The 27,214-nt window shown below is 41.5% G+C and overlaps 1 protein-coding gene across 13 annotated transcripts in view; it reads left to right on the forward strand.

The window, feature by feature from the left end:
• arhgef37 (Rho guanine nucleotide exchange factor 37) overlaps positions 1–27,214 on the forward strand; it is a 236,463-nt gene that overhangs the window by 61,801 nt on the left and 147,448 nt on the right. For 5 of the 13 annotated variants that reach the window (XM_043703767.2, XM_087995408.1, XM_043703769.2 and 2 more), the window contains 2 exons: positions 9,984–10,251; positions 14,813–14,939. In XM_043703767.2, the coding sequence (XP_043559702.2) occupies positions 14,921–14,939 (19 nt within the window). In that variant the 5' untranslated portion in view covers positions 9,984–10,251; positions 14,813–14,920. Of the gene's footprint in view, positions 1–5,336; positions 5,415–9,512; positions 9,775–9,983; positions 10,252–14,812; positions 14,940–27,214 lie in introns of those variants that run through there. The other 8 variants (XM_087995405.1, XM_087995412.1, XM_087995406.1 and 5 more) reach the window with 4 other exon arrangements.

Here is a 27,214-nt window from a genome sequence, read left to right on the forward strand (position 1 = left end):
AGAACAAGTTACTACATATCCATTCAAGTGCAAGTGAATATTGATCGGTGTAATAAAAGTTATTTCCCATCAAGCAACCTCTCTCGCACTGAAAATTAACTTTTATAAATGAGGAGTTTCATTCCTTCAGATTGTTTTTTTGCAATAGAGCCACAGAGGTGTACAGCACAGAAAAAGGTCTTTCTGCCTATCTTTGTCCTTTTACTGTCTCATTTCAATAATCTGCACTGTCTTTATTTTGCTTTCTGTGCATGATTTGGCATTAACTTAACTATCTCAACTTATGCACAGAAGTAAACCATTCGGCCCATTGAGCCCACTCCACTATTCAATAAGATTATAGATTAACTGTTTGTATTTTTAATTCCACATTCCCATTCCATCCCATCATAGCCTTTGTTTCTATTGCCTAACACAAATTCATCTACATCCACCTTAAAAATATTCAATAATCCCACTCTGCTGCTTACTGAGGCAGAGAGGTCCAGGTGACGACAATCTTCTGACAGAACATATTCTCGTCTCTGTCATAAAATGGTATACTAATTATTAAACAGAAACCTTTAGTTCTGGATTAATCCACAAAGGAAGACGTCCTTTCCATGTGCACTTTATCAGACCAATCAGGATCTTAAATACTTAAATCAAGTCACATCTCATTCTTCAAAATTTCAGTAGAAACATGCCCACTTTGTCCAACATAACATGACTCCCTTATTTCAAATGTCAATCTAATAAAAACCATCTGAACTGCCTCCATTATTTTTCTTAAAATAACAAGATAAAAATTGCATACAGAATGTAAGATGTAGTTTCAGCATTGTCCTATATAACTGAAGCAAAACATGCTTTTATGTTTAAATTATCTCATTAAAAAATAGGATTCTTTGAGCCATTTGTACTTTCTGATTTAGACTCTGCGTACCTCAGTAAGAGTTTTGCAGTCTGACTGGTTCAGGAAATACAGATTGATTTGATTTATTGTCACGTGTACCTAAGTACAGTGAAAAACTTTTTTGTGAGCAGTACAGATAGATCATAGTAAGCAAGGACATACAGACCATAGGGTGAATAAAAAACATGGACAGAGTGAGGCAAACATGTTGCATTGCACAGGATGCACGCAGGGCAAGATGAACACGAATAAGCTCATCGTTATTTGAAGTTAGAGAGTACATCAGTCTAAAAATGGTAGGGAAGAAGCTGTTCTTGAACATGCTGGTGCAATGTGTTCAAGCTTCTATATTTTCTGCCTGATTGAAGAGATTGTCGGAGAGCACTACCGGGTGGGAGGGTCTTTGATGATGGTGGCAGCCTATCTGCAGCAACAAGAGTGTAAATGAGTCCATGGATGGGAGGTTGGCTTCTATGATGGTCTGGGCTGTGCACACAACCCTCTGTAGTTTCTTACAGTCCTGGGCAGACAAATTGCTGTACCAAGCCGTTATGCACCCAGACAGTATGCTTTCTATTATTCATCTGTAAAGGTTAGTGAGGGTCCTTGTGGACAAATCTCCTGAGCTGCCTGAGGAAGAAGAAGTGTTATTATGTCTTCTTTACTGTTGCATCTACTTGGGATGTCCAGGATAGGTTGTCAGTTATCATCACTCTTAGGAACTTGACACTGTCAACCCTCTCAACCTCCACTCTGTTGGTGTAGATGGAGGTGTGTTCTCTTTCCTTTCTGAAGTCAATAATCAGTTCTTGAGTTTTGCTGACTTTGAGAGAGAGGGTGTTATCATTGCACCACATCACCAAGTCTTCTATCTCCTTTATGTATTCTGACTCATTGTTGTTTGATATCCATCCTACCACAGTCGTGTAATCAGCAAACTTGTAGATAGTGTACGTTTGGAATTTGGCAACACAGTTGTGTTGTCGAGGGAGTACAGGAGGGAGCTGAGAGCGCATCCTTGGTGGGGTTATTGAGTGTTATCATGGAGGAGAAGCAGTTGTCTATCATCACTGATTGTGGTCTATGGGTCAAGAAGCTGAGGATCCATTTAGGTCTCGGAGTTTTGAAATCAGTCTGGAGGGGATAATCGTGTTGAAGGTGGAGCTGTGGTCAACAAACAGGAGTCTGACGTAGGTGTCCTTGTTTTCCACATGTTCCAGGGATGAGTGCAGGGTAAGGGAAATGGTGTCTGCTGTGGACCTGTTATATCGGTTGGCAAATTGCAGGGGATTTAGGCTGCATGGGAGACTAAAGCTGATGTGGGCCATGACCAGCCTGTCAAATCACTTCATGATTATGGAGGTCAGAGCCACTGGGCACTAGTCATTAAGGCACATTGCATGTGCTTTCTTAGGTACTGGAATGATGGTGGGTCTTCTTGAAGCAGGTGGGGACTTCGGTTCGTGGGAGGGAGAGGTCTCAAATCTCTTGTCAAAGGTGCTGTGCTGACATGGATTTCCAATCAGTTCATGTTTCTGTGCCAAAGTTCAGAAAGTCTGTGCCAAGTGTAAATGTAATCATGAACAGCTGGTGCTATTTATTTGTTGCTAATGGGTAATTTTTGTAATTGAATGGTGAATACACCTAGAGAGCTATTAGAACATGGCTTCTAAGACAGGATTTATATTCATATACTGTACTTAGTAATTTAGTGGGAAACATGGGGCAGATTGAAGGATGGAAAACTGAGCTGGATATATATTACAGCAGAAATAACTTCGTAGAGCTGTCTGCTCAAATCTAGGCAGGTGTAATTAAATCAGCTGGTAACTATGTGGTGATATTACACCATCTATTTTCCATTACCACCACTTCATTTTTGCTCATAATGAGCACTTTTGTTAAGAAAGAAAAAAATCAACATAGCTAGATACTGGAAAAGATAGGCATTGTCTTAAATGATGACTTATGATTTCCTTCTTTTGCAATTAAATTTGGATTTTTTTTCTGCCTAGTTATTGACTGTTGTTTCAGCATTTGTTTTTGCATCTTTATTTAGAATCATTTGATTTTGACACCTCAATTAATGTATAGAGGCTACAAAATTTCCATTCCATTAGATATGTCTCTATCTGTGCTTTATATGGTAAAAGAGGGAGGAGAAATAAAGGGGTATTTATCAGGCGTCACAGGAAGGATTTGGTCATTCACCCAATCTTTACTTTATTGCTACATGTTTGAATGTAGATATTCCTCATTCTACTTGACCAAGAAGCAGTGTTTGTGACAGTAATCATCAGGGAAGCTAGAAGTAAGAATTGCTACATGCTGCAATCTGTCCTGTAGTACATCTCTACTATAGATACAGCACTGCCTGTGGATATGAAGGTTACTATCTTCAATTTTGTACCATCAAATAATTGTAGGTTGCTGCTGAGGGTATCAGTAACATATTCCCCTCAGCTGTGAACAGATAAATGAAACAGATCACAGATGCATTTCTTTTAAGCAGGCCAGTTTATCAACTTGTTGAAAATGAAGTTGGGGATATGACTTTCTTCATTTTGAATTCAGTAATTCATTTTAAGTTGTCCCATTTTAAATTGTTCTTTTTTGAAGTTGATCAGTTAATAAATTAATTTCTTCTTCTGATCGTTTCGCACTGTGCTGACCTTTCTTCTCTTGGTTCTTTCCTGATGTGGACACTCCCACTCATCAACATTCCCAGTTTCTGCTGACTCTCAATTTCACGAAGTAGCCCCTCATCGACCCCAGCCCCCTCAACCAACTCTTCCTCTCTCATATCTTCCCTCTCACCAGCTCTCCTCTTTCACTGACCCTCTCTGTCATAGTTCTCATAGTTCTTACTGATTTGTCTTTCACCAATCCTGCTTTTCATCGATCTACCCTCTCACCGACCCTCCATGACCATTCCTCTTACTTAACCTGCCTCTCAATAACCCTGTCACCGGGCCCGCCTCCAACCAGCTCTTTTTCCCATTGACCATTCTTCTTTCCCACTAACCATGCCTCTTGCTGACTTTCCCTCTTGCTCACCCTCAGGTTACAGCCAGGACTCCCTCCCACCAATGTTTCCTCCAGCTGACCCTCTCACCAACTCTACCATTCAAAGACAATCCTTCCTGACAGCCCTCCCACTTGTCACTTTTCTTTTGCTGACCCTCTCTCTCACTCACCTTCCCTGTTGTTGCTGACTGTTGCTTTTAAGAAGTTGCTCTCTTACCAGTGCTCCCGCTCACTACTGTTTACTAACTATTCCTCACACTTATCCTCCTGGTCGCAGCTGACTTGCCCTCTCATTGACTACATCTCACCCTCCTTCACAGTTACTGCTGATTCTTCCTGTCACTGACACTTGCTCTTGCCAGCTATCCGCTCTTGCTGATCCTATTGCTGATCTTGCCTCTCACTCACCCTCCCACTCTCTAAACTCCCTCTCACCAATGCAGCCTCTTGCAGATTTTCCTTCTTGCTCACTCTCCCTGTCATTGCAAACTTTCCCTCTTGCTACTAACTCTCTCTTATTGGATTATTTCTCCAGCTTGCATTTTATCTCTACAATCCTGCCAAAGCTACTCTTTTTGCCTCATAGTGTTAATCTCCTATGACTAATGGAAAGGACATGTTGAGCAGGAGAGGTGGGGAAAACCTGAGTTCCACAGGAAAATAGATTGTAAGCAGGATTTGTTGTGACCAGGAGATAGATGAGTAGGATTGGCGATAACTACAAGTAGGAGAAATAGTAATTTGGAGTGTCAGGAAGTGGGAAGGGAGTGAATCGGAGATTTGGGAAGGGAGTGAATCGGAGATTTGGGGAGCGAGAGAGGCAGTGATCAGAAACACTAAGGAGTGGGAGAGGTGCTGATCTGGAAGGTTGGGGAACAGGAGAAGTAATGAGTCAGAGGACCAGTGGGTTGGAGAGGCAGCAAGCTGGAGTGTCAAAGACACCATGAAATAGTGAACGACAATGTTGGTGAATGGGACAGGCCATAAGCTGGTGGGTCAGTGAGTATAATAACTCTGGAAGCCTGAATGGAAAGGAACAGCATTTATTATTGAACAGCAAAATAGAACTGCAACTCGTGGCATAAATATGCTAGTCTTTGCCCAGACAGATGATGATGGGTCTGCTATCTCACATAATTGAACTTTTTTTTTCCCATTGCCAAATCATTGTGGTTTTCTTTTTTCATTTATTATCTACTACTAGTAAATCACCCATGTTTCCAATAGAATAATTATTTGCAAAACCCATTACAGGCATTGTATCTGCTTTATTTTTATAGCTAGAGATGCTGTTAAACACAATTGAATGCTTTTCTTCCCACCATCAAATCACCATGACTTTTTTGTCATTGTTAACTGCTACCACAAAATTCCAGTGCAGCCATTTTGATATTTGTGTCTGCTTCTTAAAAAGGAAAATCAACATGTATTGACATATTATGACACATGCCTGAGGCAGGTGGGATTTGAACCTGGATCTTCTGCCCCACAGGTAGGGACACTACCACTGGACTACAACAGCCCATTTTATATCTGCTTTTTTTTCTCTATGGCGCCTGGTATTCTGAGATGGTCTTCTATCCAAGTACTGCCTAGGCCTGCGTCTGCTTAGCTTCCGAAACCAGACCAGATGAGGAAGATATAGACTGTAGGGAAATAGATGGTGACATCTTGCAATATGTCCAGATTACAGAGGAGGAAGTGCTGGATGTCTTGAAATGGTTAAAGGTGGATAAATCCCCAGGACCTGATCTGTGGGAAGCTAGAGAAGTGATTGCTGGGCCTCTTGCTGAGATATTTGTATCATCGATCGTCACAGGTGAGGAGCCAGAATACTGGAAGTTGGCAAATGTGGTGCCACTGTTTAAGAAGGGCGGTAAAGACAAGCCAGGGAACTATAGACCGGTGAGCCTGACCTCGGTGGTCGGCAAGTTGTTGGAGGGAATCCTGATGGACAGGATGTACATGTATTTGGAAAGGCAAGGACTGATTCGGGACAGTCAACATGGCTTTGTGCGTGGGAAATCATGTCTCACAAACTTGATTGAGTTTTTAAGAAGTAACAAAGACGATTGATAAGGGCAGTGCAGTAGATGTGATCTATATGGACTTCAGTAGGGCGTTCGACAAGGTTCCCCATGGGAGACTGATAAGCAAGGTTAGATCTCATGGAATACAGGGAGAACTAGCCATTTGGATACAGAACTGGCTCAAAGACAGAGGGTGGTGGTGGAGGGTTGTTTTTCAGACTGGAGGCCTGTGACCAGTGGAGTGCCACAAGGATTGGTGCTGTGCCCTCTACTTTTTGACATTTACATAAATGATTTGGATGCGAGCATAAGAGGTACAGTTAGTAAGTTTGCAGATGACACCAAAATTGGAGGTGTAGTGGACAGCGAAGAAGGTTACCTCAGATTACAACAGGATCTGGACCAGATGGGCCAATGGGCTGAGAAGTGGCAGATGGAGTTTAATTCAGATAAATATGAGGTGCTGCATTTTGGGAAAGCAAATCTTAGCGGGACTCATTCACTTAATGGTAAGGTCCTAGGGAGTATTGCTGAACAAAGAGACCTTGGAGTGCAGGTTCATAGCTCCTTGAAAGTGGAGTCGCAGGTAGATAGGATAGCGAAGAAGGCGTTTGGTATGCTTTCCTTTATTGGTCAGAGTATTGAGTACAGGAGTTGGGAGGTCATGTTGCGGCTGTACAGGACATTGGTTAGGCCACTGTTGGAATATTGCTTGCAATTCTGGTCTCCTTCCTATCGGAAAGATGTTGTGAAACTTGAAAGGGTTCAGAAAAGATTTATAAGGATGCTGCCAGGGTTGGAGGATCTGAGCTACAGGGAGAGGCTGAACAGGCTGGGGCTGTTTTCCCTGGAGCATCAGAGGCTGAGGGGTGACCTTATAGAGGTTTACAAAATTATGAGGGGCATGGATAGGGTAAATAGGCAAAGTCTTTTCCCTGGCGTCGGGGAGTCCAGAACTAGAGGGCATAGGTTTAGGGTGAGAGGGGAGAGATATAAAAGAGACCTAAGGGGCAACTTTTTCACACAGAGGGTGGTACATGTATGGAATGAGCTGCCAGAGGAAGTGGTGGAAGCTGGTACAATTGCAACATTTAAAAGGCATTTGGATGGGTATATGAATAGGAAGGGTTTCTAAGATTCTAAGATTTTCCGACTTGCATGGCTGTAGGCAAAATTGAATTTCACTACCTTCCATAGCAGGATTTGAATGCAAGATTACAGAATATTACCAAGGTCTCTCGAGTAACACTTTAGCAATAATATTACTTTGCCATCATCTCCTCCATTGTGTCTGCTTTTTTTTAAAAAATCAACCTATACAGGCATGTTATTACACACCTCTGTAGCAGGTCAGACTTTAATCCAGGCTTCCTGGCTCAGAGCAAAGATACTACTACAGGGCCACCTTAACAGTTTCTGCTTTTCTTGTTTCTCACATCTAGAAGTGTTACCACACACCATCAATGACTCACCCACTACCAAATCACCGTTTTTTTTTTAAACTTTTAACCAACACTAAAAATCACCCATGTAGCCAATTTTTTTTTTATTATTCACTCATGGGACGTGAGCATCACTGGCTGGCCAGAATGTATTGCCCATGCCTTTGAACTGAGTGGCTTGCTGGCAATTTCTTAGGGCAGATGAGAGTCAACCACATTACTGGAGTCACATGTAGACCGGACCAGTTGAGAATGGCAGATTTCCTTCCTGAAGGACATTAGTGAACCAGATGATTTTTCCAACAACTGACAATGGTTTCATTGTCATCAGTAGATTCTTAATTCCAGATTATTATTGAATTCAAATTCCACCATCTGCCGTGGCAGAATTCAAACCCAGTTCCCCACAACATTACCTGAGTTCCTGGATTAACAGTCTAACGATAATACCACTGGGCCATTGTCTACCCAATTAGAAGGTTACATGCAAACTCCATTGTGAGTGAGGGGGTGGGGAGTGAGGGAGAGTGTGAAGGGATGAACTCATACGAATTTGGAGGGGAAAATAAAGCAGTGTATTCCTCACCGTACTCACTTCTCTCTAAAGGAATCAAGAGCATTGATGGACACAGTGTGCTCCCTCTCTAAGGACACCCAGGCACAAACATAACCATGGAAGAGGGGCAGTCTGCAGATATGATCCCACCCACAGCCCTCTGCCTGGACCTGTGTATTGTCAGCCTAGCTAGACCCAGGAGTAGACCCATGAGGAGATTCTCTGATTTGCCCATACCCCTCTGCACCAGATGCCCAAAGATCAGGAGTTAAGACTGAAGTGCAACCAAAAAAAACACAATAAAAGATTTTTCAAATAACCAACAAATGGGTGCAATCAGCCACAACTAATACATACATGGTCCATGGATCCACAACACTGCCAAATAAACATTTGGTTGGGAGACCCCAATAGATAATGGGAGGACTCCTGTGTAGACAGTCCTCCACTGGGGATGCCCGCTGCCTAGCAGCAAATAAGCAGGCCAAGGCTTGTCAGTGCAGCAGACAAAAAGGTCAGGTGAATGGTAATCAGCAGCAGCTGCCTGTGCAAAAAATGCCTTTCTGCAAAACAAATCAACACACTGCACATTTTGTTTTATTCATTATGCATCTTGTAGGGTTTACTACAGTGAGGTAGAGATGCAGTGAATCAGAGAGATGGTGAGCTAGAAGGTCGATGAAGGGGACATGCAGTGAGCCAGAGTTTTGGTGAGGGAGAGAAGAGGTGAACCGAAGGGGTTGGTGAGTGGGAGACGTGGTGAATTAGATGGAGGATGGGCAGGATAAGTAGTGTTTCAGAGGCTTGGTGAGGAGAAGAGGTAACCAACTAGAGGAGCAGTGAGCAGGAGAGGCAGTGGGTAGAGTCAGCCAACAGAAGGTAAGGAGAAAGACCATGTTTCTTTTACGTTTTAAGATTTAAAAAACTATAAATGTAGAAACTTGAAATATTTTACATTGCCAACAGTGTAAATTTTGTTTTAATAATTTTTTTCAAAAACTGCAGATGTTGGAAATCTGAAACAACTAGATATCGCTGGAGAAACTCAGCAGATTTGACAGCATCTCAGATCAGAGGCTTCTGAGGAAGGGTCACTTGGCCAGAAATGTTAACTCTGATTTGTCTCCACAGATGCTGTCAGACCTGCTTAACTTTTCCAGCAATTTCGGTTTTTGTTTCTGATTTACAACACCCGAAATCTTTTGGTTTTTATTTCAAACATTTTATAATGTTGTATTTTCAGATGAGAAGGTTGTCCACAACCTAATGTACAGTTTTCACACTGTTTATAAGACGGAAGTGTGATTTGCTTAAATTCACGCTTATTTTAAAGGTATACAAGTACAACTTTAGAAGAGGAACCGTAGATATTTTAAAATAACTCCTGTGTTATGAAAGGGGGCAGGTGAGTCCTGAACCTAGACTTTTTGGTCTTTAGGTAGAGACGCTATATAAACCCGAGACGAAAAGATTGTAAAGTGTACTTTGAACTCTCCTGGACTTACGCAATAAGTTCTGTGGAAGGAATGTTGACTTGTTGAGTACACAGTGTTTCTACGTTTTTTTCCCCCTTGTTGGTTTTACTGCATTTTCCTGTCTGTTCCCTTTTTAAATCTGAGAAGTTGGTGCTCCAGATCTTGAATAAGCCCGGTTTAAGGGAGGGTGAGCCTGAATGGGCGAGTCCAGCAATGTCCAAGAGGAATACGACAACCGGCCTTTGCGTACTCAGTGCCCACCCCCTGACCTTGCAAAACGCAATTTGACAAACATTTGTGAGACAATCCCAGGGATCTCGATTGAATCTCTGGAAATATTAACCCAAATGTATGTATTATCTAAATGTACTTCATCCTGACATAGGCATGCAAATATATCTTTTTTTATTGCTTGAATTTCAGAATGAAGCACTTTGGAAGAAACAAACACACTATATTTGAACGGTTTTGTGCTAGTGCTGTTTTTGAATTGTAATCATTCCAGTAAATAATTCTATTTACGATGACCAGGCATAAATCTGTACTTTCAATTTGCAGGCACAAGAGTGCAGCGTAAAAACAAAAACATCTTCCTTCGTTTAAGGTCGCCGATAGCAGCATTCAAGTGTGGTTTCAGAAACTGCTGAGAAAAACCGGTTTGTCAAGACCACGTTTTGGAAAACTAATACGGTAAATTGTAACCTAATTACAGCTGCTTCAATTTGCTGTTCTATTTGAATCATTCAAGACTAACGTTCGGTTTGACCTGAATGTACTGATCCAACTGGCTGGAATACCTGTTTCTGGGAGATCAACATTAATGAGGGTAAGCTTTTCTGTTCGATTTTCGTACTTTGGATTGAGTCGAATTTTCCCCACAACCAAGATTTGAATAATCTCATATTATTGCTACCATTATGCTTTCATTAAATATAAGTTTTAGATTTGTAAGATATTGTTTAAAAAGAATTTAAATATGTGGAAACTTAATTACATATTCATCTAACCTTCAGGTTTGAGAATGTGGTGGCATTGTAACTAGAGAGAATTACTCAAAGGTTTCTCCAAGTCTGACAGACTGCCTTGTTTATTATGTTATTTTATTCCTAAAACGTCCATGCAACCTTGTTTGAGCAACTTATTTACCTTTAAAACCTGGTCATTTCTTCACTTTATTTACCCATGCTGCTGTGCCAAACATTTCAGTATCTGACTAGCTAAGAATTGAATTGAATTTATTATCACGTTGTCCGAGGCACTGTGAAAAGCTTTGTCTTGTGAGCTATACAGGCAGATCATGGAGTTAAGTAAATAATAAGTAAACAGTGGCAAAATCAAAAAACACAGGTACAGGAGAATGTTAAGGGTTTGTGAGTCCATTCAGTATTCTAACAATAGTAGGGCAGAAACAGTTTTGAAACTGGCTGGTTCGTGTTTTTAGGCTTCTGTACGTTCTCCCTGATGGTAGAGGTTGTAGAACAACGTTGCCAGGGTGGGACGGATCCTTGAGAATGCTGGTGGCCTTTCCTGGACAGTGGACCTGGATTCTATAGATGGGAGGTTGGCCTTTGTGATTGTCCGGGCCGAGTTCACCACTCTCTGTAACTGTCTCCGATTTTGAATGGTACAGTTGCCATACCAGGTAGTGAGACAGAATGCTCTGGATGGTGCATCCATAAAAGTTGGCAAGGGTATTCACCAAATTTTGCCAGATGCCTGAGGAAGAAGAGATGTTGTTTGGGTCTTTGTAACCAGTGCGTCCACATGAAAAGTCCAAGAAAGCTTGTCATGGATGACCACTCCCAGGAGCTTGACACTCTTCACTCGTTCCACCTCTATGCTGTTAATGTGTAGGGGAGCATGAGTAACATTCTGCCGAAAGTCAATAATGAGTTCCTTGGTTTTGCCGGCATTGAGAGCTAGGTTGTTCTCAGTGCACCATTTTTCCAAGTCTTCCACCTCCTGTCTATAGTCTGTTTCGTCACCATCTGAGATTTGACCGACTATGGTGCTGTCATCAGCGACCTTGTAAATAGCATAAGTCTGCTATTTAAGAGTGGGCTAAGTGCTTGCAGAAACAAAGAAACATAGCAAATAAGAGGAGGAGTGTGCCATTCGACCATTCAATCCTGCTCCACCATTTGATATGATCACCAATGATCATTCAACTCAGTAATCCTGTTCCTATCTTCTCCAATACCTTTTGTTCCCTTTAGTTGAAGAACCACACCTAACTCATTCTTCACAATATTCAATGTTTTGGTCTTGACCCATTTCTGTGAAAGAGAATTCCATAGGCTCACCACTGTCTGGGTGAAGAAATTTCTCCTCCTCTCCATCCTAATTGGCCAACTCCATATCCTTAAAGTGACCTCTCGTTCTGGACTCCTCGGTCATCAGGAATATTCTTCCTGCATTGACCATGTCTCGTGCTGTTAGAATTTTATAGGTTTCTGTGAGATTCCCTCTCGTTCTGCTAACCTCCAGTGAATATTGTCCTAATCATAACTGATCCAGTCTCTCCATCATCATCCTGTCACCCAGGTATCAGTCTGGTAAACCTTAGTTGCACTCCCTCCATAATCAGAACATCTGTCCTCAGAGAAGGAGACTAAAACTATGTATATTACTCAGTGTGGTCTCATTAAAGCCCTGTTTACTTACAACAAGACACCCCTTCTCCTGTACTCAAATCCTTTCTGAATGAGGACCATTTGTTGAACTCACCATCTGCTGCACCTGCATGCTTACTTTTGGTGACGGATGTAAAAGACACCTAGGTCTTGTTGCACCTTCCACTTTCCTAAATTGTTGCCTTTCAGATAATCTGTCTTTCTGTTTTTGCTATGAAAATGAATAACCACGTTTGTTCACATTATATTTCATTTACCATGCATTTGATGATTCACTCAGCTTGTCCAAATCACACTGAAGCATCTCTGTATCCTCACAGTTCACCTTCCCACCTGACTTTGTGTCATCTGAAAACTAAGATGCATTACATTTAGTTCCCATCTTGATAAGCAATATATAATTGTAAATGGCTAGGATTTTAAGTACTGATCCTGCCGGTGCACCACATGTCACTTGGAAAAGTGGAAGTACTCAAGCAGTATCAAATCACATTTCCTTTTAAAACAGTTCGCCACAACCAGGAACTCTATTTAGAATACATTGTTTCACTATCACCTGATGAAGGAGCAACATTCCGAAAGCTAGTGTGCTTCCAATTAAACCTGTTGGACTATAACCTGGTGTTGTGTGATTTTTAACTTTGTTTCCCTCAAGCTGAGTGAGGTGGTAAGTGATGTGGTCAAAGTTTTAAGTTTTCTCTTATAAGTGCAATTTTTTCTCTATTGTTATAAACTGTTCTGTTACAAGATTTAAAACATTGCAATTGATTGGAAAATGTCAGTAACAGAAATAAATAATTGAAGACATATATGCAAGGCTCATCGTGGAACCCATCATAAGGATGGTAACGCTTACATCATGTTGTTATATAAGATGGAGTAATTACTTTGATCTAAAGGCATAGAAAGACAAAATGCAGGAAAATCTTCTAGAGTCAAGTTGCAAATGTATCCTGTACCTAATGGAAATTCACAACTGTAATCCAAAATATTGAACCATAATTTGCTATCGTAGACTAATTCATGGTGTCAGCAATCTGCTAGACCTACCTTTAAATGTTACGAACAGGAAACAATTTTTGTGGCAAATTATTGAATGCTTGAGGTGATGGCATAGAAACATTATTTGAATGTGAGTGAACAGGGTTACCTACATGGTATCTCCTTAGCAATCAGACTGAAAAACTGTGAAATAATGCAAGGACAGTGAAGCAAGTGTAAACTAGAGTAGCAAATTCAATGTCAAACTAGGAACAGAAAAATAAAATAAATGAAGGAATGGTTTGATTTAAGTGTGGGTAAAAAAGAAGACAGATTGCTTTTAGAAAAGCTAATTAAAATTTGACATTTTAAAATTTTCCAGCAAAACTAAAAATTAAAGAATGATGCTTCACACAGATATTAGTTTTAAATGCCAGAAAGATTAATCGTTTAAATGAGTGTTTTATGCATTTTAAAATGATATTTTGACTGAAATGGACAAAACTTAGCTTTGTGGCAAGCTTTGTTACTGTTGGAAAAATGGAAGTTCACACCATTCAGTGTATTTCAATGGTGGGACAGTTAACATGAAACAAAGCTAATGGCAGAGTGCTGAATTTTGGGCAGCAATTTCTGGAGTTGTGTTTAATTGTGTACCAGCCTTGAATTGAATTTGCACTTAGAGTCATAGGGTCATAGAGATGTACAGCATGGAAACAGACCCTTCAGTCCAACCTGTCCATGCTGACCAGATATCCCACCCAATGTGGTCCCACCTGCCAGCACCCGGCCCATATCCCTCCAAACCCTTCCTATTCATATACCCATCCAAATGCCTCTTAAATATTGTAATTGTACCAAGCTCCACCACATCCTCTGGCAGCTCATTCCATACACCTACCACCCTCTGCGTGAAAAAGTTGCCCCTTAGGTCTCTTTTATATCTTTCCCCTCTCACCTTCAACCTATGTCCTCTAGTTCTGGACTCCCCGACCCCAGGGAAAAGACTTTGCCTATTTATCCTATCCATGCCCCTCATAGTTTTGTAAACCTCTATAAGGTCACCCCTCAGCCTCCGACACTCCAGGGAAAACAGCCCCAGCCTGTTCAGCCTCTCCCTGTAGCTCAGATCCTCCAACTCTGGCAACATCCTTGTAAATCTTTTCTGAACCCTTTCAAGTTTCACAACATCTTTCCAATAGGAAGGAGACCAGAATTGCACGCAAAATACTTGCACATAAATAGTTGTTCACCTCCCTGTTAATGTTAATGGCATACTTTGCGACAATACGCAATTTGCAACTGACAAATGATTGAAAATGCGTTTAATTCCAGTGCCAAGCCTTATTTTTATTTTTAGATTTAGATTTAGATTTAGATTACTTACAGTGTGGAAACAAGCCCTTCGGCCCAACAAGTCCACACCGACCCACCGAAGCACAACCCACCCATTCCCCTACATTTACCTAACACTACGGGCAATTTAGCATGGCCATTTCACCTGACCTGCACATCTTTGGACTGTGGGAGGAAACCGGAGCACCCGGAGGAAACCCACGCAGACACGGGGAGAACGTGCAAACTCCACACAGTCAGTCGCCTGAGTTGGGAATTGAACCCGGGTCTCTGGCGCTGTGAGGCAGCAGTGCTAACCACTGTGCTGCCGTGCTGCCCACCTAATTTTTACAATGCTCATTTTCAGTGGTGGATCCAATTGGTGGGGTGGCTATGGAGGGGTTTGGTGTTATAATTCCTCTTACTCTCATCTGCCAGGTATTCTGAGACAGAGATGAAACTTTAAGGGAACTGCCTGATTTTGTTCCGAGAAACTACCACCATCCTCTCTGACCTCCTGATTTCACCCACATGTTTGTGTGATTCATGGCTGGGCTTTCATTAGGTAAGTAAGGAATTCCCAGTTTTCAGTTCTTCCTTTCATACCAAGGAACCAAATCTGGAGTACAAGGTTCCCCTCCACACCCCGCCCACTCCATCACCACCAGCAGCACTACCACCACCACAATCAGCCTTTTGTCAATTGTTGAGACACTGATGCTCCCATGAGCATAGGGAATTTCAGGATACTGACTCAGCAACAATGTAGTTATTGCCAGATATGTCTAATGACAATGATGTTTGCATTACATTTCTGCAATTTGACTTCTCGTAAGTAAAGGATGCATGGCAAGGAGGTGTTACTGAGATTCCCCTGTAGCGCATGCATAATGCAATTATAACACTCAAGTGGTGGAAGCTGTGGATGTTTGAGTACAGTGACTGATTGACTGGAGAGGATATAAAACCTTTTAAACATTATTACAGCTTTGTGGTGGATTTTCTGTAACACAGTTGTTATGCTGCACAGAGTTAGTGCATGAAAGATCAAGACCTGTTAGTTTTGGAATTGATACAAATTAAAGATTTTGGAAAGTATTCTCCAGCTTGCTTGTCTTTTACACCCAGGTCGACAGTAAGTATGGAGTAGGGCTTTGTACATAACAAATAATTTTTACAAAATAAATAGACTTTACCCTCAGCAAACCATTATGAACCCTCAGCATATAACTCAAATAACTAAAACTCTAACCTTAACTTAAATTCTCCTTCCATACAGAGAGACACAAACAAAAATAAATAGGTGGAAAGGCAGGTTGTGAAAGGGATACAAACTGCTTGACAGTAGGTCAAATAAGTGGCTAAATTGTTGGTAGAGTATAACATTGGAAAAAGTGAACTTGTTCATTTTGGAAGGAAGAACAAAAGAAAAGTAGATTATTTAATTGGGGAAAACTGCAGAAAATTGCAACACAGAGGGACTTGTGGGATCTCATGCATGAAATGCAAAGCCAGCACACAGAGACAACATGTAATCAGAAAGGCTAATGGAATGTGGAGGAATGAGAGCAATTTTGGTCACCTTATTTAAGGAAAGATATCATTTCATTGGGGCCACTTCAGAAAAGGTTCATTGGTTTGATCCCTGGTATAGAAGGATTATCCTGAAAGCAAAGGCCAAACAAGCTGGAATTTAGAAAAATGAGAGGTGATCACATTCAAACAAATAGAATTCTTAAGAAGCTTGACAGGATAAGTGCTGAGAGGATGTTTCCCCTCATAGAAATGTATAGGAGCAGAGGGCATAGTCTCAGAACAAAGGTGCACATCGAACTCCTGAACTCCCTGATATTTAAAAATCTCTTTACTTCACTTTTAAATATTTTCAGTTATCTAGCCTTCATAACTCTAGGATGGAGAATTTCAGAAATTCACTACCCTTTGGGAGAAGAAATTTCTTCGCCTTTCAGACTTAAAATAATATGTACTAGGACCCCTAGTTTGAGATTCACCCGATTGGGTTGGGATATCTGGTTGGCATGGACGGATTGGACCGAAGAGTCTGTTTCCATGCTGTACATCTCTATGATTCCAGTGGAAATCGTCTCAGCATCTATTCCTGAGGTTCTTCTGAATCTTATGTTTTACAGTAAGATCACTCTTCATTCTTCTAAACTTTAATGAATAAGATCTAAGCTGTTCTGATACATCAACCCATTCATCCTGGAATCAGCCTAGTGAATCTCTTTTGAGCTCCAATGCCAATAAATCCTTCCTTAAACTCATATCGAAATCATACACCGTTTTGGCATGGCCTCACCAACACAGTATAGTGTTGTTACAAGATTTTCTTTTTTAAACTCCAATCCACTAAACATAGAGGCCAAAACTCAATTTGCCGTCTTCATCACTTGATGTACCTGCTTGCTAACATGCTGTGTTCACACAAACAACATCCGATCTTTCTGTGCTATCTTTTTAGAAGTCTCTTTCAATTTAAATAATAATTCTTTTGATTCGTCATGCCAAAGTGCATGATCTCACATTTTCCTACCAAATCTTGGCAGATAGGTTAACTAACTATACTCAATCTATATCATGTTGAAAAATTCATGTCTTCAACGTGCTCACCCACATATTTTTGTTTCATTAGAAGATTTGGACAAATTATACTTTGTCCCTCATTCAAGTCATTAATATAGATAGTGGATAACTGAGGCCCTGAAGTCCATCCTTGCATTACTCTATTACTCTCCAAACTGAAAAAAAGACCCATTAATCCTGACTCTGTTTTCTGTGAGTTAACTAATCCTTAATCTATGTTAATATGTTATCCCCAATACCATGAGCTGCTATCTTTTGCCATATCCATTTATGTGGCTCCTTGACAAATGCTGTCTAGAAATTCAAATACACAATATCTACTGGTTCCCCTTTATCAATTCTGCTTCTTATATCCTCAAAGAACTCTAGCAACTTTGCTAAATTTCCTCCAATTTAATCCTCCCATCCTCCACAAATTAATTTAAACCTCTATTTACCATCCTAATTAGACAATTCACAGGAAGTCTGGTCCCAGCTTGGTCAGTGCTGCCATTCTATAGTAAATGTTTGTCTTTGCAGTGTTTTCTTTGCTGTCCACTTGATTGCTGACCATTTAGATGGGAAAACATGATCTTGGGGGGAGATACTTTTCCACAATCCGATACTGTGACTGGTTCATAACAGTTGATTTTGCAGAAGCTTTGCCTGAATACTGTAGAGTTGCCTTCACGAAGGACTCTCCAATTATTTGTTTATAGTTCATCGAATCTGGAGAATGTAGTGGAAGTATTCCTGAGGAAATCTCTCTGCTGCAGCCCAGCTTTCTCTGCAGTACAGGAGTACAGTGATAACAACTGTCCTGCACACTAGGGCTTCTGTTGACTTGTGGAGTTGGTGTTCTCAAACACTTATCACTTGTAGCTTGAAGAAAGCTGAGCTGACAGAGTTGACTTGGGTTGTATATCCTAGCAATGGTGGCTTTTTGAAAGGGGTGGCTGCCAAGCTTGTGAAGTGCTCAACATATTTTGGAATCTCTCCTTCGATGTATATAGGGGTGGAATATTTGACTGACCAAGCCAAGTTTGGTATGAGTTCTGTGTTGGAAATGTTCAAGGACAGGCTAATTTCTTGAGAGTAATTTGCAAACCTGAAGTGCAGAATGGACAGTTGCACTGCAGTTGTCTGTATAATCTAGGTCAGGTATGACCGCGGTGGTCAGTTTCATTTTGGCTCAAAAGTGACTGAAATTAGAGCATTCCATCTACTCGCACCAGAGATTTTTCATGAGGTAAATAACCACTGTCCCATAGATTATACATGGTGTGAGAGTTAAAGATAGCCTTTCTTGACACCTGAAGGATTGTCTGGATTCTGAAGGAATCATTTTCAGATTTCCCTCTCGGAAAGTTACAGTCATATCATCAGGTCAGTAAATCGTTAAAGAGTTCCTGGTATTGTTCTTGACATTTTACTGGGGTGGGGTTGGCAACAAAGTTCATTTCAGAAGTTCCTCTGGGAGATATAATCCACACTGTCTTCAACAGGACTTCCTCAGCAACAGGATGTAGGCATTTCAAGAGAATGTTCTCTATGTACAACAGTGAAACAGCAACCTTGTTAGGTTCCACAGCACGATTTATGTCCCTTCTTGAAAATTGTTACAGTTTATAAAGTCTGTTGGGGAGGAGGTGGGTGAGTTTTTTTTCCTCCCAGACCTGCAGGATGGGTGCATGAAGGATTGATATGAGCAAAAGCTCATCAGCTGAAATACCTTCAGGATTGCAGGCTTTGTTTTTCATCACCTGGAGCAAGTAAGGAAGGACTGCAGCTGCTGGAAGCCAGAGTCAGTAGACACTGAGCTGGAGAAGCACAGTAGGTCAGACAGCATCGGGGGAGCAGGAACGTTGACGTTTCTGGCCAATACCTTTCATCCGGACTAGGGAGGGGGAAGGGAGCCCAGAAATAAATTGGAGGAGGGGTAGCTGGGGGAAGAGTAGGTGGGATGGTGAGGCTGTTGGGATGCAAAGCTCCCAGTGCAAAATATAAAGTGTTGTTTCTCCAGTGTGCGTTTGGCCTCACTTTGACAGTGGAGGAAGCATAGAATGGACATATTGCCAGGGGAGTGGGAGAGTGAATTGAAATGGATGGCAACCAGAAGATGGTGTTGATTTGTGTTTGTGGAGCACAAGTGCTCTGTAAACCAGTCTCCGAGTCTGCATTTGCTCTAACCAATATAGAGGAGACCACATGGAGCAACGGATACAGTAGACCAGATTGGAAGATGTGCATGTGAAACTTTGCTGGATCTGGAAGGATTGAGGCCTTGGAAGGAAGTGAGATATAGGGGCAGGTATTGCACCTCTTGTGGTTGCAGGGAAAGGTACCAGCTGTGGAGCAGAGGTTGGTGGGGAGGATAGACCTGAAAAGGGAGTGATGGAGTCAATGGTCTCTTGGGAAAGCACATAGGGGTGGGGAAGGAAATATTGTTTTCATGGTGGGGTCTGTCTGTAGGTGGCGAGAGCGGCGGAGGATGATGCATTGGATTTGGAGGTTGGTGCAATGGTATGTGAGGACCAGGGGAACTCTGTTCTTAATGTTGTTCGGGGAGGGGGTTTGAGGTACAGAAGTGCAGGAAATGGAGGAGATGCAGTTGAGGGCATCATTAATCACAGAGGAGGGAAAATTACCGTCCCTAAAATAAGAGGGCATCTGAGATACCCCAAAATGGAAAGCCTCATTCTGGGAGCAGATGTGGTGGAGGTGGAGCAATTGGGAGTATGGGGTCACATTTTTACCAGAGCGAATGAGAGGAGGTGTAGTTGAGTTAGTTATGGGAGTCAGTGCTTTTGAAGTGGATGTCAGTGGTGAGTTGGTTTCCAGAGATGGCAATGGAGAGGTCCAGAAAGGGGAAGGAGATGTCAGAAATGTTCCAGATTAATTTGAAGTCACAGTGGAAGATGTTTGTGAAGTTGATGAACTGTTCAGCTCCTCGTGGGAACACAAGGCAGCACTGATACAGTCATCAATGCAGTGGAGAAAGAGGTGAGGGATGATGTTGATGTAGTTGGGGAAGAGGGATTGCTCCAGGTATTCTACAAAAAGGCAGGCATAGCTCGGACCCTGCGAGTACCCATAGCCACCTCTCTGGTTTATAGGAAGTGAGAGGATCAAAGGAATCCTCCACAATTGGCATCTTTTCCTGCAACCACAGGAGGTGCAGCACGTGCTCCTAAACCACCCCTCCCATCTCCATTCTTCCAAACAATTCTTCCAAATCTGACAGGGTTCCACCTGCATGTCTTCCAACCTGGTCTATTGCATCTTTTGCTCCAAATAAAGTCTGCTTTTAGCGAGTTTTGAGAAGATTTGTAGCTCAGGTTGAGGTTCTGGATGTAGATTCCTAGGTAGTAACTCCCTGGAACACCAACTTACAGATTGGCCAAGGAGATACACCAAAGACTAAAACACTTAGTAGAGGACTCACGTCACTCCATCCACTCCACCCAAGAAGTCCTGAAGATCATCAAAGACACTACGATAGAAGAGGATGAAATAATGGTCTCCTTTGATGTAACAGCCCTGTTTACACCAATCAACATTAACCTGGCCAAGGAAACACTGACTACACTATTAGAAGAACCAAAGACACATACAGTAAAACCACTAACTTCATCAACAAGGACAGTATCGTCAAGCTAGTGGACCTATGTCTTACCACACACTTCACCTTCAACAACAAAACCTACAGACAAACCAATGGAACACCCATGGGATCTCTGATATCAGGGTTCTTAGCAGAGGCAGTAATGCAGAGACTCGAACAAACAGCTCTGCCAACCATCCAACCCAATCTTTGGGTCCGCTATATGGATGACACCTTTGTCATCACTAAACGATACAAATTAGAGGAAACCATCAAGACCATCAATAATACCCTTACTGATATAAAATTCACTAAAGAGGAGGAAAACAACAACAAACTGCCATTCCGAGATGTCACAGTAGAGCGAACAGCCAATGGGCAACTTCAAACCAGAGTCTACAGGAAAACAACACATACGGACCAAATACTGAACTACAGAAGCAATCACCCCAACATCCACAAATGAAGCTGCATCAGAATATTATTTCAACAAGCCAACACACACTGCAGCACAGAGGATCTACGCAGAGCAGAGGAAACTCACCTATACTGTGTATTCAAAAAGAATGGGTACCCAATGAACACAGTCCACCGAGTTTTCAGCAACAAACCCAAACAAGCTGGCAAACACGTCCAGAAACGTTAGCCACTCTTCTCTACATCAAAGGCATCTCGGAAATGACTGCCAGACTACTCAGACACCTTGGCATCATGGTAGCCCACAAACGCACCAACACACTAAAACAGCAGCTAATGAATTTGAAAGACCCCATACAGACAACCAGCAAAACTAATGTCATTTACAAAATACAGTGCAAGGAATGTAACAAATACTACATTGGACAAACAGGCAGAAAACTATCCACTAGGATACATGAACACCAACTAGCCACAAAAAGACATGACCCTCTCTCACTGCTGCCCTTACATATGGTTGAGGAGGGACACCACTTCGGGAACAACACATCCATCCTAGGACAAGCCAAACAAAGACACGCAGGAGAATTCTTAGAAGCATGACGTTCCAACCGTAACTCTATCAACAAACACATCGAGTTAGACCCCATCTACCACCCCCTCTGAAAAAGAACAGGAAGTGACTTCACCGCAGGAAATGACATAGTCATAGAGTCCTACAGCATGGAAACAGACCCTTCGGTCCAACCCGTCCATGCCAACCAGGTATCCCAACCCAATCTAGTCCCACCTGCCAGCACCCGGCCCATATCCCTCCAAACCCTTCCTATTCATATACCCATCCAAATGCCTCTTAAATATTGTAATTGTACCAAGCTCCACCACATCCTCTGGCAGCTCATTCCATACACGTATCACCCTCTGCGTGAAAAAGTTGGCCCGAAGGTCTCTTTTATATCTTTCCCCTCTCACCCTAAACCTATGCCCTCTAGTTCTGAACTCCCTGACCCCAGGGAAAAGACTTTGCCTATTTAGCCTATCCATGCCCCTCATAATTTTGTAAACCTTTATAAGGTCATCCCTCAGCCTCCGGCGCTCCAGGGAAAACAGCCCCAGCCTGTTCAGCCTCTCCCTGTAGCTCAAATCCTCCAACCCTGGCAGCATCCTTGTAAATCTTTTCTGAGCCTTTTCAACTTTCACAACATCTTTCCGATAGGAGGGAGACCAGAATTGCACGCACTATTACAACAGTGACCTAACCAATGTCCTGTACAGCCGCAACATGACCTCCCAACTGCTGTACTCAATACTCTACCCAATAAAGGAAAGCATACCAAACGCCTTCTTCACTATCCTATCTTCCTGCGACTCCACTTTCAAGGAGCTATGAATCTGCACTCCAAGGTCTCTTTGGTCAGCAACACTCCCTAGGACCTTACCATTAAGTGTATAAGTCCTGCTAAGATTTGCTTTCCCAAAATGCAGCACCTCACATTTATCTGAATTAAACTCCATCTGCCACTTCTCAGCCCATTGGCCCATCTGGTCCAGATCCTGTTGTAATCTGAGGTAACCCTCTTCGCTGTCCACTACACCTCCAATTTTGGTGTCATCTGCAAACTTACTAACTGTACCTCTTATGCTCGCATCCAAATCATTTATGTAAATGACAAAAAGTAGAGGGCACAGCATTGATCCTTGTGGCACTCCACTGGTGACAGGCCTCCAGTCTGAAAAACAACCCTCCACCACCACCCTTTGTCTTCTACCTTTGAGTCAGTTCTGTGTCAAAATGGCTAGTTCTCCCTGTATTCCATGAGATCTAACCTTGCTAATCAGTCTCCCATGGGGAACCTTGTCGAACGCCTTATTGAAGTCCATATAGACATCTACTACTCTGCACTCACCAATCTTCTTTGTTACTTCTTCAAAAAACTCAATCAAATTTGTGAGACATGATTTCCCAGGCACAAAGCCATGTCGACTATCCCAAATCAGTCCTTGCCTTTCCAAATACATGTACATCCTGTCCATCAGGATTCCCTCCAACAACTTGCCCACAACCGAGATCAGGCTCACTGATTTATAGTTCCCTAGCTTGTCTTTACCTCCCTTCTTAAACAGTGGCACCACGTTTGCCAACCTCTAGTCTTCTGGCACCTCACCTGTGATGATCGATGATACAAATATCTCAGCAAGAGGCCCACTGGGAAGAATGAAAATATGAGCATTTGCTGTTGATAAGCCATAGAATCAGTACCAGAACACTTGCTGAACAGACGTAGTATCAATACTGGAAGTTCAAGCAGGAACTCTGAACACTGATAAAGGTGCAAACGTGGGATTGTGAGTTATCACAGGGTATACTCCTTAATGCCAGATACTTGAGGTGGAACTGCGGTATTGTGGTAATGAGGCTCCTTGCCTCATGGCTGGATGAAAGGATGTACTAGATCACAGGGCACTTGGATAACTGAAGTTGTTTCCTTAATCTTGGCAGAACTTTGACCCAATTACATAGAATATACAATGGAGAAACGAGCTATTTTCTCAACTTGTCAATGATAGTAGTATTTATGTTCATCACTGACCTGCTCTGCCACACCTAAATCTTATTAGAATAATCCTCTATTTCCTTCTCAGTCAAATACTTATTTAGCATTGTTATTTGCCTTTCATATTCATACATGTTTGGCTGCTAGTTTTTCTCTTGCCAGTTGTGTCTACTTTCTTAAAACATTTTTTGTCTGTGCTTTGGACACTTCAGCCTGTTTATGTGTTATCTAAGTACTCTTGTCAGTGAGGCAGACAAAGTGACATAATTTGGTTTGCAGTTCAACTCTATTTTATTAACAAAATATTCCTTCTTAAAAAAAAACAATCTGAGCATTTCCCAAATTCCTACATATTGACTGTCTATTTAGCTCTTTCTGAGAAAGGATATTACCCATAACCATCCACCTGTTTGAGCTGGGCCATTGGAATCTCCTTCCTCTTCAACTCTCTTCCACAAAAGAGGATATCAGTTCAGGGCAGGACTTCTAGGGTTGTCACATGGTCATCTGCCATGGGTCTTGCTAAATCTTTGCTGAAAGGCATGGCTTCCAGGTAAGTGTTTTTATTCCTCCCTCACCGCAGATCTTCGTGAATGTTCTGTGATCTTTGGCCAGTGAGGTCATGAGTAGGTTTCAAAGCATCCAATGCAATTACAATAACAGCCTTCACTATTGCCATGCCAGAGAAGCATAAAGTGCACATCCTCAGGGACTGTCCGGAAGTCAAGGTGATATAAGGTGATCAATACTTCTCCAATTCACAAACCTCGGGTAGGTTGTAGCTGCTTCTCGCTAAATCTTTGTGACCTGTTTGACCTTGGTTTCCACTCAGCTCTATAGTGGAAAGCTGCTGTTTAGTTTGCCAGTTTTCTGTCAGGCCTGATTTCTCTGATTGTGAGGCAATTTAGAAAGTTCAGTTTTGGGCCTGAGGTTGCTTTATCACATTTGCATTCAATATTTAGGTAATGTTAGATATTTAATTTTTAAAAAGTACTAAAGTTACATCCCAGCCCTCACTGTTCAAAATAAATACTCTGGTCCCATCCTTATAAATCTTTTGTTGCGCAAATTCCATGTTGCTATGCTATGGGATATGGCAGCCTTCCGTTTTGAACGGTGATACTTTGTACATTGAGTTCAACTCTGTTCGGCATTGCCTGGTGTGGCTGAAGATCCCCCTCTGGTATGGCATTCTGTGGCTCATTTGGTTGCATAGGAAAGACAACGGATGCACAGTTCACTTCCTCAGATTCCTCTTGGCTCTCTTCTAGGCCAGCAGAGCTTTCTGTTGCTGCTCAATGTGTTAGAGCTATTATAGACTGTCTTCAAGTTGTCAGTGTCAAAGTCAGCCATCTTCACGTTTTGCAGGTGTCCTTAGGTATTTAGCATAGATATTTATGACCAGAACGTCTTTGGGTGTATGGCCATTTTCCAGCCAATGAATGTGGCTGAGTCAGCGAAAACATTGGCGTGGCAACAACATTTGTGTACTGATTGAATCAGCATGCTTTGTGATCCTTGAATTGATGACATTAGCCTTGTGGAGTGATGCTGACTATGCAGTGAATGTTGAAACTAATCCACCTTTTCTCCTGCCTAGCATATGATGTCAAAGTATTATCACTCCATGCAAGAATGAAAGGAGGATGCAGACTTGGTAGACTCAATAGTTTTCAGTTTGTGGTCAACTTGGATATTAAAGTTTAACACATTTTTTTATATGTCTACTGTATATCTTTTCCATAATATAGCAACCAAACTATACTCAGCACTCTAGTTGTGGTCTAATCAATGTTTTATACAACTTAGCATAATCTCTGAATTCTAAATTCCGTGACTTTATAAATAAAGTAATTGGTTTATTTTTTTAATTTAACCTTTTGAATATATATTACAACTACCAGTGATTTGCATATTTGTACTCGCAGCTCTTTTTGGGCTAGCACTTAAGTGTGTTTCCAAGCAATATATGACCCCTTACTTTTCTTAATTAGTGAGGGGTAATTCAGTTTATGTTAAAATTCAATTGCAGATTATATATCTGTTCTATAAGTGTTAATGTTTTCTGTGCCAGGCAATGAACATCTTCAACAAGGAAGAATCTTACATGTAATACCATTACCATCACTAAAACCCTCACTATCTACATTGAGGGAGTTACTGTTGACCAACCATATAAATACTGTGGCTATATGAGCAGGTCAAAGGCTTGGAATTCTTTGTAGAGTAGCTTACTTCCTGTCTCCCAAAGGTTGTCCTTTGTCTACAAAGCACAGGTCAGGATTGTGATGGAGTACCTTCCACTTAACTGAATGAGAATGGCTATAACAACATTCAGTAAACTTGACACCCTCTAGGATAAAGGAGCCAGCTTGGTTAGAACCCTCTCCACCAACTTACAGTTGCTTCCTCCATCAGAAATGCAGTGTGTATCATCTGAAAGATGCACTGAAGCAATTCAGCTCAAAGGCAATCTGATGGCCAAAAAATGTTAGTTTTTACTTCTCCCACTAGAAGGGCAAGAGCAACAGATCCAAGCGATTCTTCCAAGTAGTACATTATCCTGACTTGGAATTATGCCATAAATCACCATTGCCTCAGGATCAAAATCCTGGAACACCCTTCCCAACAGCAATGTGGGTGTACTTTCTGCAAGAAGACAAGCAGTTCAAGAAGATGACTCCCTACCACTTTTTCAAGGACATTGGTTATGGACAACATCTAGCTCTCAAACCATGAAAGAATTAAAATATTTTTGCAGTTGTTCTCAAGTGTTGATTGTCCTTCCCAATTTGAGTTTGTCACAAGTTTAGAAATGATTCTTTTGATTTCAAAATATAACTCATTCATATAAATTATGGAACTCCATTTCCCATCTTTTGCACTCTAAATAATTTGTCTTTACTCCCATCCTTTGTTATTTACTTTGTAGCTATCTTGCTACCAACTTTGTACTGACTCCTCTTATTGACCAGTTGATCATATGATACCTTTCAAAAGGCCATTTTGAAAATCCAAATTATATTGGAACTATTACATGACCCTTGTCTACACTATTTATTATCATACTAAAAAAACCGAGGCTGACCAGTCAATACTTGGCCTTTAAAATTGATGTTGGCTATATTTAATGTATTTGTTTTCTGGACTTTTGTTCTATTTTCTCATTTTGTAGAAATGCTTTTTTCTTTTACTACCTACATTGCTTCCTATTGTTTCCCCTTATTTCTTATGAGATTTGGTCAAGAGCAAAATGAATTGTTGTGTTAATGTACATTACATCAGTGACTGTACTGTGGAGGAAGTCATTAAAATTAAGACTTCTGTATGTGGAAGTACAAAATTCCATAACAGTGCAAGTTGCTTCTTTGTGTTTTGCCTGGACATCTTATTTTCATTTGTATCTCATAGCCATTAAACCTTAAGACCATGTTCCCCTTAAACCGTGCAGCTGTGTCTGAGAAACTTTTTCACAAAAAGGGTGGTGCATGTATGGAATGAGCAGCCAGAGGAAGTGGTGGAGGCTGGTACAATTACAACATTTAAAAGGCATTTGGATGGGTATATGAATAGGAAAAGTTTAGAGGGATATGGGCCAAGTGCTGGCAAACGGGACTAGGTTAGTTTAGGATATCTGGACTGCATGGTCAAGTTGGACCAAAGGGTCTGTTTCCGTGTTGT

The sequence above is a fragment of the Chiloscyllium plagiosum genome, unplaced genomic scaffold (assembly GCF_037043375.1).
Source record: "Chiloscyllium plagiosum isolate Xiang-an unplaced genomic scaffold, Cpla_swu_hap1 HiC_scaffold_16, whole genome shotgun sequence".
Taxonomy (NCBI): domain Eukaryota; kingdom Metazoa; phylum Chordata; class Chondrichthyes; order Orectolobiformes; family Hemiscylliidae; genus Chiloscyllium; species Chiloscyllium plagiosum.